General features: G+C 44.9%; 1 protein-coding gene across 3 annotated transcripts in view; it reads right to left on the reverse strand.

Moving 5' to 3' along the window:
* xpo5 (exportin 5) overlaps positions 1–18,179 on the reverse strand; it is a 357,136-nt gene that overhangs the window by 99,324 nt on the left and 239,633 nt on the right. For all 3 annotated transcript variants that reach the window (XM_022232992.2, XM_022232990.2, XM_022232991.2), the window contains exon 20: positions 11,291–11,391. In XM_022232992.2, coding sequence (XP_022088684.2) covers positions 11,291–11,391 — 101 coding nt within the window. The remainder of the gene's footprint in view (positions 1–11,290; positions 11,392–18,179) is intronic.

Genomic DNA, 18,179 nt, shown 5'->3' on the forward strand with positions numbered 1-18,179 from the left:
ACGTTTGGGTGAAGAATTCACCCTGTTGGTCAGACGGCACCCCGAGAGAGTGGGACTGCTATGCTGTTGTTAGTTCCTGCTATGTGGACAGCTTGGAGGGTGATCTCTTGTTTGTTCGTCCACATGAAGGGATGCCACACAAGGGTGCAGCGTTGAGGGGAGCGAGTGCCGCCAAGGCGGTTGATGTACATTGCTACTGTGGAGTTGTCACTCTGGACTTGAAAGGAACGACCTACTGGGTGCTGTTGAAAGTGGTGAAGAGCGTTAAACACCACTTGCGGCTCTAACTCATTGCTTTATTCGTCTTGAGAGGCGGTGTTCCGGATGCCAAAGGTATGGAGTGGAAGAGCCCACATGTAAATGAATAGATGCTGAAGTATTCATAATAAGGAAAGAAAGTGAGCACTGATACATTGTACTATGTTCGAGGTGGCTATTTGTATCCTGAAGTTGGAGGACTACGGCCATATCATTACGTGCACGGGGAATTAAGATCATTCAGTATGCACAGCAAAATACAAAAATTGCAAGATAGGAGCGACCGCAGATTGCAGACCGCTCCATAGCTAAGTACTTTAAAATGTCCAAAAACTGGACAGACCAATGCAGTGGCATAGGGGTGGAACTAAATATGAGTGGTAAATAGAACCGGGTTAAATGGAATTTCAGGCTTGTCACTGTGACACAGTGAGCACACAGTTGGTCGCAAACGTCATGTATGCTCCTGGTTCTTTCCAGAACCACACATACTCATAAGAAATATATTTATATCCCTTCGCATAGTGCTACCACAAGCCTTTCCACTAAGAACCCGTTAAGTTGAAGAATTGTTAATATTTTTGAATGAATTTAGTAAGAGCAAATTCAATTTAAAAAATACATGTGTAAACGGGCGCCATCATGTATTAGGCAGCCTGACGGAGCCGGATGTGAAGCCCGAGATAAAAGTGGATCTGGAGCCGGAAGTGGAGCCAGCTATGAATCCAGGTGAGAATCCGGAAGGAGATCCTCACACAGGGCATCCGGAACTGGGGCACTTGCCGGGGGGGGGTGAAGATTGACTCAAGATAGCTGGCTAAGGCAGACAGCATCTCCGAGAGAGTGGACCGCCATCATCGAATCCCAGGAAGAAATATCTTTGCCCAGTTGTAGAGCAGAATTTCTTGTATTTACGCTTCTTTTGTGCAGTAATGCGAACGTAGAACCCAAAGAAAGAATCTACGAGCCCAGATGAAACATATAACTGCAACACAGTGAGGGCAACAACATGCCCTTTTTGCAACACTAAGCCCGACCAATAAATTAGGCAACACCAAGCCTGTCGAGTAATGGGCAACCATGTGCCCAAGGCAACAATGGCATACATGATATACAGTACTTGACAAAAAATGATATGCATGTATACATTAAATGATGAAATACATGGCAATAATTGACAACCAATAAAATTGAACTTGAATAACAAAATATAATCTTCCAAGTGATGATGCATTCAGTCAGGAAAACATAGCATCTTGACACTTAAGAGCACTATGGCAAGTACTGTATGTACATAAGACAGTGGGTCGGGTCTCCTAGTGATACTTACCCCTGCCCAGCCTACATGTGCAAATTTCTCAAGTGCCTTTTACAATTCACTGAAAAAATTTGATTATATATACTGCCCCTTGACCTTCCAAAATGCACACAGGTCCCATTGCCATGTTCTTCCTTTTCAAAGTGGTGGAAACAACCGGTGCCAAAGTGGGGAAGGATGGACGGGAGCGGTTGGGCAGGGATAAGTATGACGAGGAGACCCAACCCACTCCATGTGGGGGAAGAGTCTCCTGCATTCACACACCCCTACCCAGCCTACATATGCAGAGTGGCACCGAACCCTGGAGGTGGGTCGGCAACGGGAGTGTAGTTACAAAAAGGAACATAAGGTGAGTGTTGCAAGAGTGAGCACTCGTAGGAGAAGCTCCTAAGTTGAAGTATCAACCGCCCGGACTGCCGAACGCAGGGTCACTCTGCTATTGGGCTGTTGCGCTTTGCAAAACATCTTTCAGGTAACACTCGGTAAAGGTGGAGGGAGATTTCCAGCAAGCCCTTGGCGGATTTCAGCTAGAGGAACTCCTTTGAAGTATGACCAGGACGCAATAGCGGTCCAAATGTCATGGGCCCTGACAAGAGTAGAGGTTGTCTTATCAAGTTGTGCTGGCCAGTCTCGGTTAGGGCCGGCGACCATTTAGACCCGGTTTGAAAAGGGCCCCCCGGTAAGCTCGCCCGGTTGCAAAAACCCCTTTCATACCGGCCTGGCTACCGGCCTGGGATGCTGGACTGGTAGTTGATCTCGAACTTCTTCATCCTGGGGTCTATTGTTTGCAAGTACTGGTACATGGAATCTATCCCAGAAGGAACCTGCTTGTGGTTTTTAATCCTTCAGCTCTATACAATGTTTACACTAATCTGCTTAGACCCCTATTCATCTGTGCAAGCATGTTGGGGGAAGCCTTTCATCAGGGACTTTAAAATGCCAATGTGCAGACAGGCCTTATACCGGCCTGGAGTAGGCTAAATACTGGGCAGGCATTATACCGGGTAGGCTACCGGGGGGCCCTTTTCAAACCGGGTCTAAATGGTCGCCGTCCCTTACCGAAGATAATGGCTGAGACAATCCATTGGGCAATAGTATCCTTTGACAGAGGGTGAAAAGGGTTTCGTTGTGGTGACGAAGAACTGGGAATTAGATTCTCAGCGATGCTTGACAAGATAGCACTTGAGAGTTTGAACCGGACACCATCTCAAGTCAGAGTCGTCTCCCGAAAGTGACACTATATCAGGGACGAATATGTCGGGAGGCCAGAAGGTAGGCACCTTGTTTTTCATCAGGAACCCTATGGTAGGGATAAGATGAACCCTGGGTGGCTCCCAGCGGATGTGACAATCGGCAATCGACAGGGCATGTAGCTCGCTACCTTGTCTTGATGTAACAACTGTGAGGAGCAGCAGCAACTTGATGTTGAGATGCAAGTCAGACACATCAGCCAGTGGTTCGAAGAGGGGGGAGACTAGCAAGAACTCACGGAAAACTTCCAAGGTCCCAGGATAAGACAAAGCATTTGACATGAGGATGCTCAACAAACATCCCTTGAAGGAAATGTTGGATAGCAACATTTTTGAGAGTCAAGCCATTACTGAAAACGAAGTGGACAGCCGGCAAGGCCAACCAGTAGTTGTGGATGGTGGTAACCTGGAGGCCTGAGTGGAACAGATACATGAAGTATTTGACGGAACTCACAGGAGCTCCAGCTGGAGAAACATTGTGATCGTTGCACCCGCTAGTAAAATGTAGTCAGCCGATGTAAATCTCGTGAGAGGACAGCCGTTGACCCAGGGCCGAAATAGACACAGCATCTGCAGAAGAACCCAAAGCCCTGAAAAAACAATGGACAACATCCAGCACATCATGTGACGACTCTCCGGCGGTGGGTGGAGGATCTATGACTTGGGCTGACGGAGGATGTCTTCTCTGACTGGAAGGACCAGCAGCTGTCTACCGGGAGTCTTGTCAGTCTCTGAAACCACAGCTGGTGAGCCCAAAAAGGGGTGATGAGGAGGATCCGATGTAGCTCTGTTCTATCTTGGGCAGGACCCATGGGAAGAGGGAGATGGGAGGGAAGGTGAATGCCAGAGGGCTCGACTAGTCAATCTGTAGGGCATCTGGCGCCCGCGCCTGCAACATTGTTGGCGAGATCGAAAAGGTCGAATTGAGGAAGCTTGATCTCCACGAAAATCTGGCTGACATCCTTTGGATAAAGAGTCCACTCTGTCGGTCAGACAGCGCCTGAGAGAGTGCGTTTGCTGTGCTGTTGCTGGTTTCCTTGATGTGGACAGCTTGAAGGTTTATCCCCTGATCAATCATCCACAAGAAGAGCTGCCACGCAAGTGTGTAGGAGTTGAGGAGGGCAAGTGCCACCCTGACGATTGAGGTACGCCACTGTCATTCAGGCGTCGCTCTGGACATGAGTGAAACAAACTACTACGGAGTCATCTCAAATCTCATCCAGGATGCATTGTGGGAAAATGGCGGGAGGGGATATATTTTGTAAAACCATTCTTTTAATTCACATAACAGTAACTTTCATTTATAATGTCCTCTTGGTGCCCCTCTTTCTCTTGTTTCAGGTCCCTGATGATTTCTTCTTCGCTCGGCTCGTCCGTGCTTGCAGAGCAGCATCGGCCTCTGCATACTGAAGAAACATAACTGGCCGGGCCTGTTCTTGGGGCTGGGCTTGATCTTGAGGCTGGACTTACGCTGGGTCTTGGTCTTGAGGCTGCCGTTGGTCTTGAAATCCTGTCTTGTTGAAGCAGTTGGCAATGTAGTCTTCCTTGACTTTTCGCTAAGCCAGGTTGACCATGTCAATGGCATCCTTGACATTCACCTCTGCAGGAGACACCCCTGTGTCATAGCTTTCCTGAAGTAGCTGGACCAGTGTTCGTTGGTGATCACCCCCAGATCCATGGGCTGGAACTGAGACGTAGTGTTGGGGGGCAGAAACTGGATGGTGATTGAGCGCTGGTTGGGAACAGGGGGGTGAGCTGCATAATTGTCCACGAAAGGTAGGACCTTTCGCTGTTGTTGGGTGAATTTCTTGTCCAGGCGATGGACCCATTCCATGAAGAGGTCACTCACCATCCAGGCCTTGCGGTTTGCATGGTACATTACCGGAAGATATGTGATGCTGTTGAAACATCAGGGCTTGAGGAATTTTCCGATGACAAGGGGCTTCAGCTTTGTTGTGCCGTCCATGTTGGCACACAGTAGAACGGTGATTCGCTCCTTGCTTTGCTTGGCACCACTGCACTGCTCTCCTTTAAATGCCATCGTCTTGTCTGGTGTTAACTGGTAGAATAGCCCTGTCTCATCTGTGCTAAAAATGTTGCGTGGCTCGAAGTTACGGATGATGCCTTGGAGAGTGTCATGAAGCCAGTCTGACACTGTGACTTGGTCCACCCTCTTGCTTACGCCACAGATCTGCTTGAAGGTGACTTTATATGGCTCTTTAAATCAACCGATCCATCCTGTGTTGGCGGAGAAGTAGTCGCAATCCATCATCTTCACCTGATGCTCTGCCTTTTCTCGGAGAAGGGGGCCGTTGACGGGTAGGTTTTTTGCACAGGCTCCCCGAAACCAGCTGAGGACAACCTCTTCCACGTCTTCGTGGGCAGCAGTGCTGCATCTCTTTCATGAGGGCTGAAATTTGGAAGTTGCAAACTTGTGTAAGATGTTTACCTTGTTCTTGAGGATGGTCGAAAGCGTACTTGACACTAACCCATACTAGCGTCCGATGTTTGCCTTTTTGCAGCCAGTTTCAACAGCCTTGATGACTTCAAATCTTAGTCTCTAAAGACAGCCCCTTGCACTCGATCTTCATGGAAGCCATAGCTGATTTTCTTGAAGGCAGATTATAACAACGGAAGTTCTTGAAGGTAACTATGATGGTTATCTCGAGGTATGTACGATAGACGTATGAGTCCATTTGTGAAAACTGCACCTGCTTATATTCCCTCTGAAAAAGCTACAATGAATGTGGCAGGATCGTTTGTGCATTTGTTTTCCTCGGCATCAAAACTTCCGTCCATTTGTGATATTCAAGTCAGGTTCACCCATTGTTTGGCTTAAAAAACCAAAAACACCTCTTTCGTGCCAGACCCGCTGTGATCGAAACTCCTTTGATGCCACGATATCGCAACACCTATTGTCCTCTAGAATAAAACCCCCTCTAGCGGCACAAGAAACAGAGTCACCAAGTCATCGGTGGTAAAACCGCAGAGCAAATTGCCGAGTGGATTGACATTTTTGGAGAACTAGTGACGCACACCGTCAGGAATTATTTGCAGGGATTACTGGGATTAAGCGTTTGAAGACACTCAATTGAACTCGTATTAAAAATGCCACAGACAATGGCTTTTGACACTGCTGGTTCAGCAAAAGTGCTCTTCTTGTCCGTGTTCTCGTGTTAGTACAGCTCGTATTAAGTAAGTTTTCTCTCATAGGAATGTGTAAATTTTGAACGGGACTGAAGAAATATGCTCGTCTCGAGGGCCGGCGACCACTTAGACCCGGTTTGAAAAGGGCCCCCCGGTAGCCCACCCTGTATAATGCCTGTCCGGTATTCAGGCTACTCCAGGCCAGTATCAGGCCTGTCTGCACATCGACATTTCAAAGTCCCTGATGAAAGGCTTCCCCCAACATGCTTCCACAGATGAATAGGGGTCTAAGCGGATTAGTGTAAATGTAGCAGGGGCAGATTTAACTTAGTTTATTTCCTTGGTACTAAATGCAAATGTCCACGCACACATAGGAGTAGCACCCCCTAGTTTACCCATCCTAAGTTGCATTGTGCCCCTCATAATTGTTTACTTGATGACTCATGCAACTGGACAGGCACTGTGGGCATGCTTTGAGCCCAAGTCTCAGTAAGCAGGTTGGCAGTCGGTGAAGTAACACACCTGTTAAATACCAGTCAAGTTCTGCCCTGAAAGCTTAGACCTGCGGTGGACTTGGTAGTTGATGCTTGAGTTGGATTGATCTGTAACTTTTCTTAAGTGCTGTGTTGGTTTTGTCGGTTTTGTTGGTTTTGTAGGTTCTTGGTTTTTTTTCTTTTAGTTTGGGTTGGTCTTGTTTTAAATTGGTTAAGCCTTACCTTGATTCTGTTGCAGATTTGCTTTGGGCTAGGATTGGTCTAATTTCTAAATTTAATTTTGGTCTTGGTCATATTTCCCCCTACATTTTAGGTTTGGTTTCAACAATTCTCTGATTTTCGACTTAGTCCTGTTTTTTTTAGTTCTCTAGTTGCATTCCTTTTTGGGGGAATATTTTTTAGAAGAAATAAAAGATTTTGTTGTTGGAATCAAGTTTCAGCTTCCGTATCCCTATTCTTTTAGACTTCTTGCGACTCCTCCCTTTTGATCCTGTTGAAAGTTTTTTTTGTTTTGCGAGTTCCCCAAGTGTTTTATTTTCTTCAAGTCTCTTCTTTATGTTTTTTTTATTCTCATCTGAAGCGTGCCATTTTTCCCCGTTACATAAACATTGTATAGAGCTGAAGGATTAAAAACGACAAGCAGGTTCCTTCTGGGATAGATTACATGTACCAGTACTTGCAAACAATAGACCCCAGGATGGAGAAGTTTGAGATCAACAACCAGTCCAGCATCCCAGGCCGGTAGCCAGGCCGGTATGAAAGGGGTTTTTGCAACAAGGCGAGATTACCGGGGGGGGGCCCTTTTCAAACCGGGTCTAAATGGTCGCCGGCCCTAAGCACGATCTCATCTCAAGCGTGCTCATGTTCGACTGTATATTTATTCCAAATGACAGAGTTATAGAAGTTCCAAAAAGCTCTGTGTAAGGAGTGCAGTCCTTTGCCTCCAATTCTTTCGTCATCAAAACCACAGGTGCCCTTGAGTGGCCTGCCTGGCCAAATCCACAGAGGGGGGATGTGTATACAAACACTGATGGCTTCATTCCGGGGAGATTGTGGGAAAGTTTTTCAAAAGCCTTCAACATTCCACCGCAACACTCTTCCGTAGTTTACCCTCAACTTTTCCCGGACAAGATTTGAGATGACTCCTAAAAAGTGCTGTTGGAAGTGACAAAGAGCACTGAATACTGCTTGAGTTTTAACACGCTCATATGTTTGCCTTGAGAGGCAGTATTCTACACCCTTGAGGCACGGAGTAGAGAAAAAGAGGCTCCCCATTCGTATAGCAATGCATCTTTTCTCACAGTCAAATCTGCACTTGGGACGAAAGTAAGGCCGGCCCATATGCAAAAAGAGGCGGAAGCATTCGCTAAGAAATGAATAATGACCCTTGTGACATTGTACTATGTTCGAAGTGGCCGTTTGTATCCTTGAGTTAGAGGACTTCAGCCATATCATTCTATGCACGGGATCACCACTCAGAGATAGAGGGGAGCCTGTCCAGAGATTGTGGTTGATTGTTATTGCACCTGAGTGTCCTTGGGGACAAAGTTTCAGACGTTGGAGGACTCGATGGGGCATTGGGTCTGAGGGTAGGGTGTTGACATCTACCACAGGCATTAATGAACAAAAAAAAGGTGGAGAGGATAAAACGCACACCGTAGGCTGATCGTATCTTGTTTTTAAGCACCCTGGTTGGATAGCCCTAACTGGAAGCCAGAAGCTGTGGCGATGAATGGCATTCGAAAACTACGGCAATGCAGCAGGCCTATGGGTTCTGTAGTCCGAAATGTGGTCAGTGGTGCCTCTGAATGGGCCGCCCTGAGGACAATGGGGTGTCAGTCCAAGGCATTGTAACATCCAAGTCATGTCTTGGTGAACCGCTTTGGAGTTCGTCTGATGGCTGTAGTTCATGGCATGTGGCAGTCGCTGTAGCTGGTCCGGGAGGCGTGGGGCCATCCCAGTGTGTAGCCTAGTGAACCATACAGATGAATAGACATCTTCCACGGTAGGCACTAGTAGTAGGGAGACTGCCAAAGGACTTCAGAGCACGGGCCCAGACCCAGTTAGCAGGAGAGTACGCTTAATCGCCTTGAGTGCAGCGCCACTCTGCACTAACGTTGAATGTGATGGTGGTGACAGGGATCTGAGCTCTAGCCCAGTGCCTGAAGTGTGGCGTAGCTAACCTTAGCTGAACAGGGACCAGTCCTGTCCGTGTAACGCGAGGTTGTGCACCGTGCTATAGACTCACCCGTGGCGGAAGGAGTGGAGTGCAGCAAACCCGCTGTGGAGCCTATTGTCCGCTTGGAGGGGGTAGACTGCCCTGATTTCCGAGTGGGGAAGCACAGCAAGCAGAAGCCAATAAGGGACCTGGCAAGCGGCAGGACGTCACCCCGCGAGCCCTGCTTGGCCATCGGTAGGCAGGGTCACTCGGGGATGTGGTGGGTAGCAACATCTGCAGCATAAAGAAAGAGGAACAGCTCGCTACGCTCTGGTCAACCGTGATCAAGGGTAGTGTTGCAGTACAGCACGCTCAACCCGATCAGTAGGTATACAGAGTGGCCGTCAGGGATTAAATGCAGTGTTGCGGTCGTTACACACTCAACCTGATCAATCCAGTGTTGTGGCATAGCATGGCCTACTTAACCCTATCTGTAGACATGTGGAGTGGGCACCGATGACCAAGGGTAGTATTGCGGCACAGTACGCTCAGCACAGTCGGTAGGTGTATGGATCAATCATCAGTGACCAAGGGTAGTGTTGTGGCATAGCACACTCAACCCGATCAGTTCCAGTAGTGGTCATCAGTGATCAATGATAGCGTTGCAGCGTAGCTCGCTCAACCTGATTATGTAGATAAAGGTCCGGAGTAGTGTTGTGGCATAGCATACTCAACCCCGGCCTATTCACTCCACTGGGCGTCTCCCTGTCACGGCCGTTAATCTCGGATAGCGTAAAACCGCACAACAAAGGAGTGGGGCAGCCTGCCATGCCCCACTCCACCCATACAGCGTTTGGCCGTTATTATTCGAATGCACGCACCATACTGAGAACAAACGGCTGCCTGTAAGCCCCATTCAACGGCTATACATGACACACTACAATGGTATGTCGCATCCAAACCTAAAGAAAATGCACAGAAAAAAGGGACAGAAAAGAACAACCAAAAAATGCAAAATACGAAAATAAGCACTCTTACCAAAAGAAAACGCTCTTACAAAAGAAAACAGCAATCAAGTCAATTCACAAACGCAAAAGGTTACAGAACACAGAACTCTGAAAATGCTGTACAGACACGTCCATTAATGATAGGTGCGGAGGAAAGAGAGACAAACATGGCGGCAAGATTGCAGTGCATTGTGGAGGGTCAAGGGGCAGAATGCATAATCAAGTCTTTTCAGCGAATTGTAATAGGCACATGGGAACTTTGCGTATGTAAGCTGGGCAGGGGTACGTGAACACAGGAGACCAAGAGATATAACTGGATTATTTGCCCCATAAATATGAGAAGTTCAGTCCCTGGCTGTCTGTATCCAAAAAAAATGCCATCCGCGCAACGTGTACCCACCAGGCTAGGAGGCAGACAGCCAGGCCAGGTAAGAATAAACCGCAAAATCAGGGGGCAATATAGGACAAAATAAACTGCCTCAAAATGGAAGTAAAGATACTGTTACCCCTTAGGGATAAATGCACTCCATCATACTAAAATAAGGCAAAATCAGGAACAGTGGTCATGCCTTTAACCCTTCACAGCGGGATTCTTTTGACCGCTCCTTCTGGGCTGTGGTATGCCCAGTATGCAAAGCTCTGTCCAGCAGCAGGCCCCATTGAACCAGCAGCTGCATGGTGAACAGAATATATGTGTGGTATGCACTAATCCTCACACAAAGCTGCTGCACTAGCAGTCATCCGTTACAAAGGGGTTAATCAATCTTCATCAATAGCCATGCTATTCAAATCAAGAACACATGCAATTGGTCTAATCACAAAAGAATTGAACATGATCTGCCTAAAACGTAACCCTACAGCACCTTTTATACAGTTTGAGCCCCCTCCCCTGGCTATGCACAATTGCTCTTTGTCTATACAACATACAACAGAACGCAAGTCCCATGGACCAATCAGCAATCAGCATCCCAATATATGCAAACTGTGGGTGATTCAGTGTCATCTTTTACCCATATCGAACAGTTGGTGTTCTATTAATAAACATACAGTTCGTGCCTCATCATAATATTGTGTTTATTGAAACAGCAGATACCGTCAGGTAAAGACAGTATACAATATTGCTAGAATGATATTTTGACCAGAAAAAAATGCACCACAAGAATCAGTACCAAGATCAATCAGTTCATTTGTACAGCCAGGAAGAGTGGCTTATGGCGGAAATAAAATATATGTATTTGTAGACGAGACATGATTCTTGAAAAATGAATCAAGGTACTTTAAAAATTTGTACCCATTCCCAAAGGTTTTGAGTTCAGAGTTTTCTGTACTATAACTACTGGCTCTCTGTCACACAGTGAATCATGATGCATAAGAAAGAAATAACCACTGGTTGAAAGGTGCACTTGGTCTATATAATCGACACCTGATCTAAAATGTAGTTTTAAAGGTCTGAAGACCAGTTTCAAACTTTTTTGGCTGGTATTTGTCTTGGCCTTGAAGTCCTTTCAGCAAACTTTTAACTTTATTCCAAGACTGGTCAGCAAGGTAGTTCACAAAATCACCAGCTATGATCAAAGTGAAAACTGAACACTTTGAGGCTCACAAAAGGTCATTTTTAATTCACTCTATAGCTCCGTCTATCCATTTAAATTACTCACCTAAAACAGCAGTTTTATCATTATCTGGAATATCAAAGACTTTGGAGAACTCAACTGGGATTCTAGCTCTGCTTTCTGGAGACCACATTCCATTCATCGTCCTATTTTGAAAGTAAAAAAATGCAATATCTCTTAAGGGTGCTTCATGTATATATCAACAGACTAAAGTTTAGCACTTTTACAGCAAGGTGAATTATATGCTTTACTAAACAATCACAATGAGACAGCAATTCCTCAGTGTCATGGAATTTGTTTTAGTTCTGCTTTTCTATATGGTAATTAACCCATTTGAGACCATGCCTTCTTTATCATTGTGGGGTACTTATTTAAATAAAAAAGAAGAAATATGCATTGAGCCGGTCTGAAACAAGTTTGAGACTAGCTGGGCTTTGCAAACTGATAACCCTGGCTGAAGGCCAATTATGACAGCTTCTAAGCCTAGAAAATTGTCTCGTGATGACGTCATCAGGTGTCAAATTACATGTGGGTAAAATTGGACCCTTCTTTAGTTGTCCATATAAAATCAACGATGAGTTCCCCCAACTTGCTTTTTTGTGAAAAGTGATAGAAAATGTGGGTCTGCAATTTATCTCCTCTACATAAAGTCACATGACCCTTGCTTTCAGTCAAAACCAGAAGTACCTTGTTATTTGAAATTGGTGAAGGATATAAACTGTTTTCAGTGATGTATGTAATGGTTTCCATGATGATAGTCTGAAGTTACATAGAATTCTCCAAATCACGTACTCATGATGTCACAAAAAACTTTGAAATGACTTGGAAATTGGTAGATACAATGACATTTAAGATTATAATGCATCTGCAAAACCTCAGGCTGATGGCAGACCAGATGCTATTACGAAAAGATCTTTAATTTTTCAAAACTCAATATAAAATCAATTATATTAGATAATATCTTAAATTGCCAATCAAATGCTAGTGAAAGTATTGGTGTTCATTGTTTACACAGGCATTGGGCTTGTTTAATTGTTCATACACACGACCTGCCAATGATGAAAACACCCTATCGGCTTTCCTCTGAATGCTTTTGTAACGGAACAGTCAATAGTGTGCCAGAAACTCCACAGGCCTTGCGCATTGTACAGCAATTGTGTGGTCAGTTGGTACCTGGCACGGGTATATTAGCGTGCATCGCACTTGCGGTCGCACTCTTCCCTTGTGCTTGCTCTTACATTCTGATACCCCACTTGTGCACTAGGACAAGCGCTGTTCTGTGGGCGCTCTGTGGTGCCATTGATGCTAGGAAGTTCCCACTCACAGATTTGTGAGAAAGCTTGGTTGGTCTCTGTTGGGAGAAGCCTGGGGTTAGATTCCAGGGAGTGGAAATTGGATTGGACAACTGTAAATTACAGTAGGAAAACTGATTGCGACTGGTCGTGAAGTTAGTTCATCCAGAGAAGAATCATAATACCTGGGTACAGGTCACATCACCTAATTAGGATGCACCTTGTTAGGTCAGCGCCTCATAAACACACAGCAAAACCTCCAGTTCTTGAGTCCCTGATCCCTTTTATTACGAGCTCCCCTTTCTCTCGAGTGTGTGTGAGTGTGTTTGTGACAGTTAGTGCCCTGTACACGTATACCTGGTGGTAGACTGCCCCAAAACCAGCCTGCTCTTTCGACTGGCCTTAGACTAGACCGCTCACTGACATCGGCCGAGGACAACTTGGAGTCACTGTCGGCGCAACCGCCACAAATGGTGTCAGAAGTGGGATAGGCGACAAGAATAAGCTACTAGAAAGACATCATCTTTCCCCTGAAGGTTCTGGCATCAAGAATGTGGATGGTTCGTGAATAGTAACGTTAAGGGTTCTTGTCAAAATTTACCCTCCGCAAACTCTGCGTAGCTTATTTGCATTGTCTAACAGTGGGCTTTGTTATGCTACGTTTCCAGGTCCGCTGAGTCAGCGAACTAGTGACTACGTGAAGTTCCCGGACTAACCGCTGCTCTGATCTTTGTGGCCAATATGTTGGGAGATCTTGGTTCATAAAACCACAGGCATTTCTGGACAGATCATGCGGGCTTCTCAAACATTCTTCTGACTTCTTTAGCGTCCACTCATACTTTGTCGGTAGCCCTCTTTTTTTCTTGAAGTCCTAAGTTTCTTTTGCTTAGATGCTGTCGAAAACCACTTTCTCACATTTTATTGAATTTACATTGACGTAATTTTCCTATGCACTTTGAGAGAATGATACGGGTTGGAAAATATATTTAATAATGGGGAGGAAAAAGTTTTATTGTAGAACTTCACTGGCCTTCCAAAGTATAGTGGCCAAATGCTTTCTGCGAAATGTAGGTATTAAAAACATTACTTTCTACTGTGATTTTTTTTTTAAACACTGTGCTATCCAGATGTTTCTGACCAATTTGGGATTATTATCGTTGAATTCATTTTGGTTTTGTTTCTCCTACAGTAGGTTTTATTATAATTCCACCATAGGCTTATACAGGTATTTATTTCTGTAGTCATTATTTCCTCTAGCTGTAAATGTCGGGTTTTTCTGAAAATAACTGCACTAAAGGTTATTGAAGGTTGTCCGATTTGACTGCAGTCAGGGGAAATCAATTTATACATGTACATAAAACTTTCCTGTCAGTGCCCAAAAGAGGGCACTGTCATTATAGTTGTCTTGTTTGGTGCATCTCCGCCGACAGATTAAAGGCAAAAATGCCGCTCGAGTTTGAGGAAATAGTGACTGAAAAGCTGGATGATACTGTCGAAATATTGAATAGCTTAAGTGTAAGCCAGTCCAAGATTATCCATTGGGTAACCAACTTGGAACAACAGCGTGCTGAGAACGAGGAACAGCCTGCAAAAGTGCAAGACAGTACACAACCTCTGAACAACACGGTCCAAGATGGCGGTGCCCATGCAGATGTAAAAGTGCCCCTCAGCCCTGGTTCCAGTAGTACTAGTTGGACCACATCTGAGGACATACAGGCAGATTTTCACTCCATTAAGGACTCTCTGCAGAAGATTAAGTTGCCGAGCGACTTCAAACTGAACGATACTAAGACTGGTGTCAAGCGACTAGACCAGTCTTGGTGCAATTCACTTGTCAAATCAGCCCACTATGTGGAGACAACGCTGAAACTATTGACTGTCTTTTCCAAAGAAAATACTGATCCAACCGAGGAGGATTGGGCTGCACTCTTTGCCATCCAAATTGCACACATGCGGTTCCTTCAGGAGGATTATCAGACAATCCTTGTTAAAGGTCAGTTTGATGACAACACCGCTAAGATTTATCTCACATTGCAGAAAAACACCAGAGCATTTTCCAGTGACAGCATAAAGACACTGAAAAGTGCAGCACAACTCGCCAGTGCACAGGCAAACACAGGCAACCGTGGTAACAACTCTAGGACCCAAGGTCCGTATGGTTGGCGTACTTCAAACTCTCCGGGACGTGGTGACAGGTACCGCTCCTTCTCAAGTGGTGATCGCTATCGCTCCTTCTCTGGCAGGAATTTTGGAGGCAGGGGACATTACAGAAATGTGGACTATCATGATCACACAGATGCTGCCAACAGCCCAACTATGAACATTGGAACTCTTCATTGAGTTGTAATTTAGGATTGTCCATTTGGTGTGCCCTTGCTCAAACTGTTTTCTTGCTGTGCCCATGCAACACTACATTTTTTCAAGTGTTTCTCCACAACCTTGTCAAGTCACATCTCACGGAGGGATATTGGTGCTTTTGGACACTGTAATTTCTTGGATGTCAGATGGCGTGCCATTGCCGTTGTCTGGGTCACCTCCAGACCTAAATTTACCCATTCACAGTATCACACCGAAGCAACAGATATTCGTTTCCAACGAGATACATGTATGTGAACTTTTGCGTGTTGGTGTTATTGTGGCGGTTAGCTGTAAGCCGCACTGTGTCTCCCCATTGGTTGTGTACCAAAGAAATCTGGATCCTACAGAATAATTCATGACCTCAGGATATTGAATGGGTTTTGTAATCCTTCTGAGTTTGTTAATGAAAGTATTGAGGCAGTTGTTGATTTAGTGCAGTCTAATGACTATGCAATCACGGTTGACATTAAAAATGGGTTTTACCATGTACCAATCTTACCCGATCACCACACGTAAATACATGCAAGTTTCTCACGGAAGAACAAGTATTATGTGTGGAAGTGTCTTTCCTTTGGTCTTAGTGCTTCACCATATTTTTCTGTAAAGTATTTAGACCATTTGTAGCACATTTGAGACAACTTGGGTTACGACTTGGCCTTTATGTGGCTTATTTCATCCTTTTTGGAAATGATACAGAAATTGATAACTACATGTACAAGGGCATACTGCTGGACACTTTAAGCTCCTTGGGATGGCACATAAACGAGAAAAATCTGTGTTAGTTCCTTCACAAAGTGTTCAATACATAGGCTATGTGATTTCAACTCAAACCAAAACCTACCCCGTTATCAAAATTCCATATTCTCGAATCAGAAAATTAAAGAAAGATCTTCAGCAGGTATTGAGTGCACAAAAAGTAAAAGCCAGGGTATTTGCAAGAATTCTGGGCCAGTGTGTATCTATGACCAAGGCCATCCTTCCTGAAAAAATTGCTCCTCAGAAACGCATACAGACTTCTTGCAACCAAGGAATCTTAGGAGGATACACTGATCATGAACAACTTGACTTACTCCGACCTCGAGTGGTGGCGAGATGCAGTAAGCAAATGAAATGGTCTGATCGTTGCCCCATGACAAGTAACTGCACAGGTGTATACGGACGCCAGTGGAACAGGTTGGGGGACCTGGTTCCAAACCTACGAGGCAGCAGGCTTTTGGACAAAGCCCATGAAGTTTGCATTGATAAATTATCGCGAACTAATGGCAGTTATGTGTGCGCTAAAATCCTTCAAACATCTTGTGAAGGGCAAAAACGTACAAATACTATCCGGCAATATAACTTCGGTGGCCTACATCAATCATCTCGGAGGGCCATTCCCCGATCTAACACATCTGGCGACATAAATTTGGTTGGAGGCTCACGAGATGGGGATAAATTTGAGTGCTCGCCACTTTGCAGGACCACTGAACACACAAGCCGACAGGTTGTCAAGACTTTCCAGCATGTACGAACGGCAACTTCATCCCCAAGTGTTCCAATTCCTAAACAGGATGTGGGGTCCCCACCACGTGGACAGGTTCGCTACAATGACGAATGCGCAACTGCCAGTGTACAATTCCTTCCGTTACGACCCCTTGTCCTCGGGAGTAGATGCTTTGGCTCAGGACTGGACAGGTACAAACAGTTTTTGCAACCTGCCATGGCGGTTAATACCACGCGTCTTCGACAAGTTGGAACACTGCAAAGCGACTGCTACTATGATCGCACCCTTCTGGCCACAGCAACACTGGTTCCACAAATTACAGAGACTCAGCATATGCGCACTGATTCCGCTGCCCAGGAAAAGCAGGACCTTCATCCATCGAACTGCTACCCCCCGACCCAAGGCGAAACCCAAAATGGAAGGTTTATGCCTGGCAGATCTGTAGACAAATAAACTGAAGTCCAATGGATGATGCGACATACCAGCTTCCCATTCCATTGGGCCCCATCAACCCTACAACTGTATGATAGGCTGCTTGCCAAACTAAGGAGATTTTGTCTCGAAAGCGGCATATCTTACCCCCCAGTCAAGAATGCTGGGATTGCTAACTTTCTCTGCTCACTGGCACATAACAGTGAGCGGCCCGACTTCATGCTCAAGTCAGCCATAGCTGCAATAAGTTGTTTCTACTGGGCGCAATCTCTACCAGACTTAACTCAATCCATGGACATCCACACATTGAAAGACTCATTGGTCAAGTCCTACACAACCAAACCCATGGAACGGTCCAAAGCCATGCCAGTGAGACCATTGACGTCATGATGATGTCATCAAGTGCTTTATTATAAAATTTTGAATATTTACAAATTACGTTAAATTTTTAAAAATTCATACAAAATCAACTGTGGCCTCCCGCAACATTCTGTTTGTGGCAAATGCCAGAGTAAATTTGGGTCTTCAATTCATCTAGTGTGGGTCAAATCACCTGACTCTTCCTTGCACTCAAAACCAGAAGTGGGCTTATTGTTTAAAAGTAGTAATGGGTATCAAAGAAATATGGAAGGGCTGCGTAGCACCGTGATCAGAATTTCAATAAGAATATATATTAAAAAATCAGTACTCTGGAATATGTGATTGACGAGCTTTCGGTAACTGAGTACCTTCTTCAGGGCAAGCAGATTCAGTTCACAAAAAAAGCCAAAAAAGGGCCAAAAATGATGGAAATTCCCAAGCAGCACATCAAAAAAACCAAAAAAAATTGGAATTTTTACTATGAGAAAATTCTCTGCCCAAATTTACTCGGTGAAATGAATCTGCTTTCCCTGAAGATGGTCCTCAGTTACCAAAAGCTCGGCAATCACATATTCCAGATCACTGATTTTATATTATATTCTTGTGAATAGGTATCAAGTTGTTTTCAATGGTGTTAGTCCGTTGGGGTATAGTATGCTTCAAATCATCTACTGATGATGTCACGTAATTGTTGAGCGCCCTCTAGAGACAGGTTAAAAATTTTGAAAAATTATTTTTGAACAGATGTCTGTGGCGAAGTTTGTCCAAATTGCCTGAAAATTGAAGTGAATGAAGATCTTTACCCAGTTAACATGTACGAAATTTGGGGCCGATGACATCATCATACCGGTAGTTATAATAAAAAGTTCTTTTATTTTTCAAAAATTTGGTAAAAAAAACCAACCGTAACAGATTTAAGCGTCAATTATTTATTAGATGATAGCTGCATGAAGTGCATAAGTGGTGTACTTTTTCACACAATATTTGCGAACTTGAAAATCCTATTCGC

This window comes from Acanthaster planci, linkage group LG01 (assembly GCF_054643075.1).
Source record: "Acanthaster planci isolate LZ-2023a linkage group LG01, COTS_SCS, whole genome shotgun sequence".
In the NCBI taxonomy this organism is placed as follows: Eukaryota; Metazoa; Echinodermata; class Asteroidea; order Valvatida; family Acanthasteridae; genus Acanthaster; species Acanthaster planci.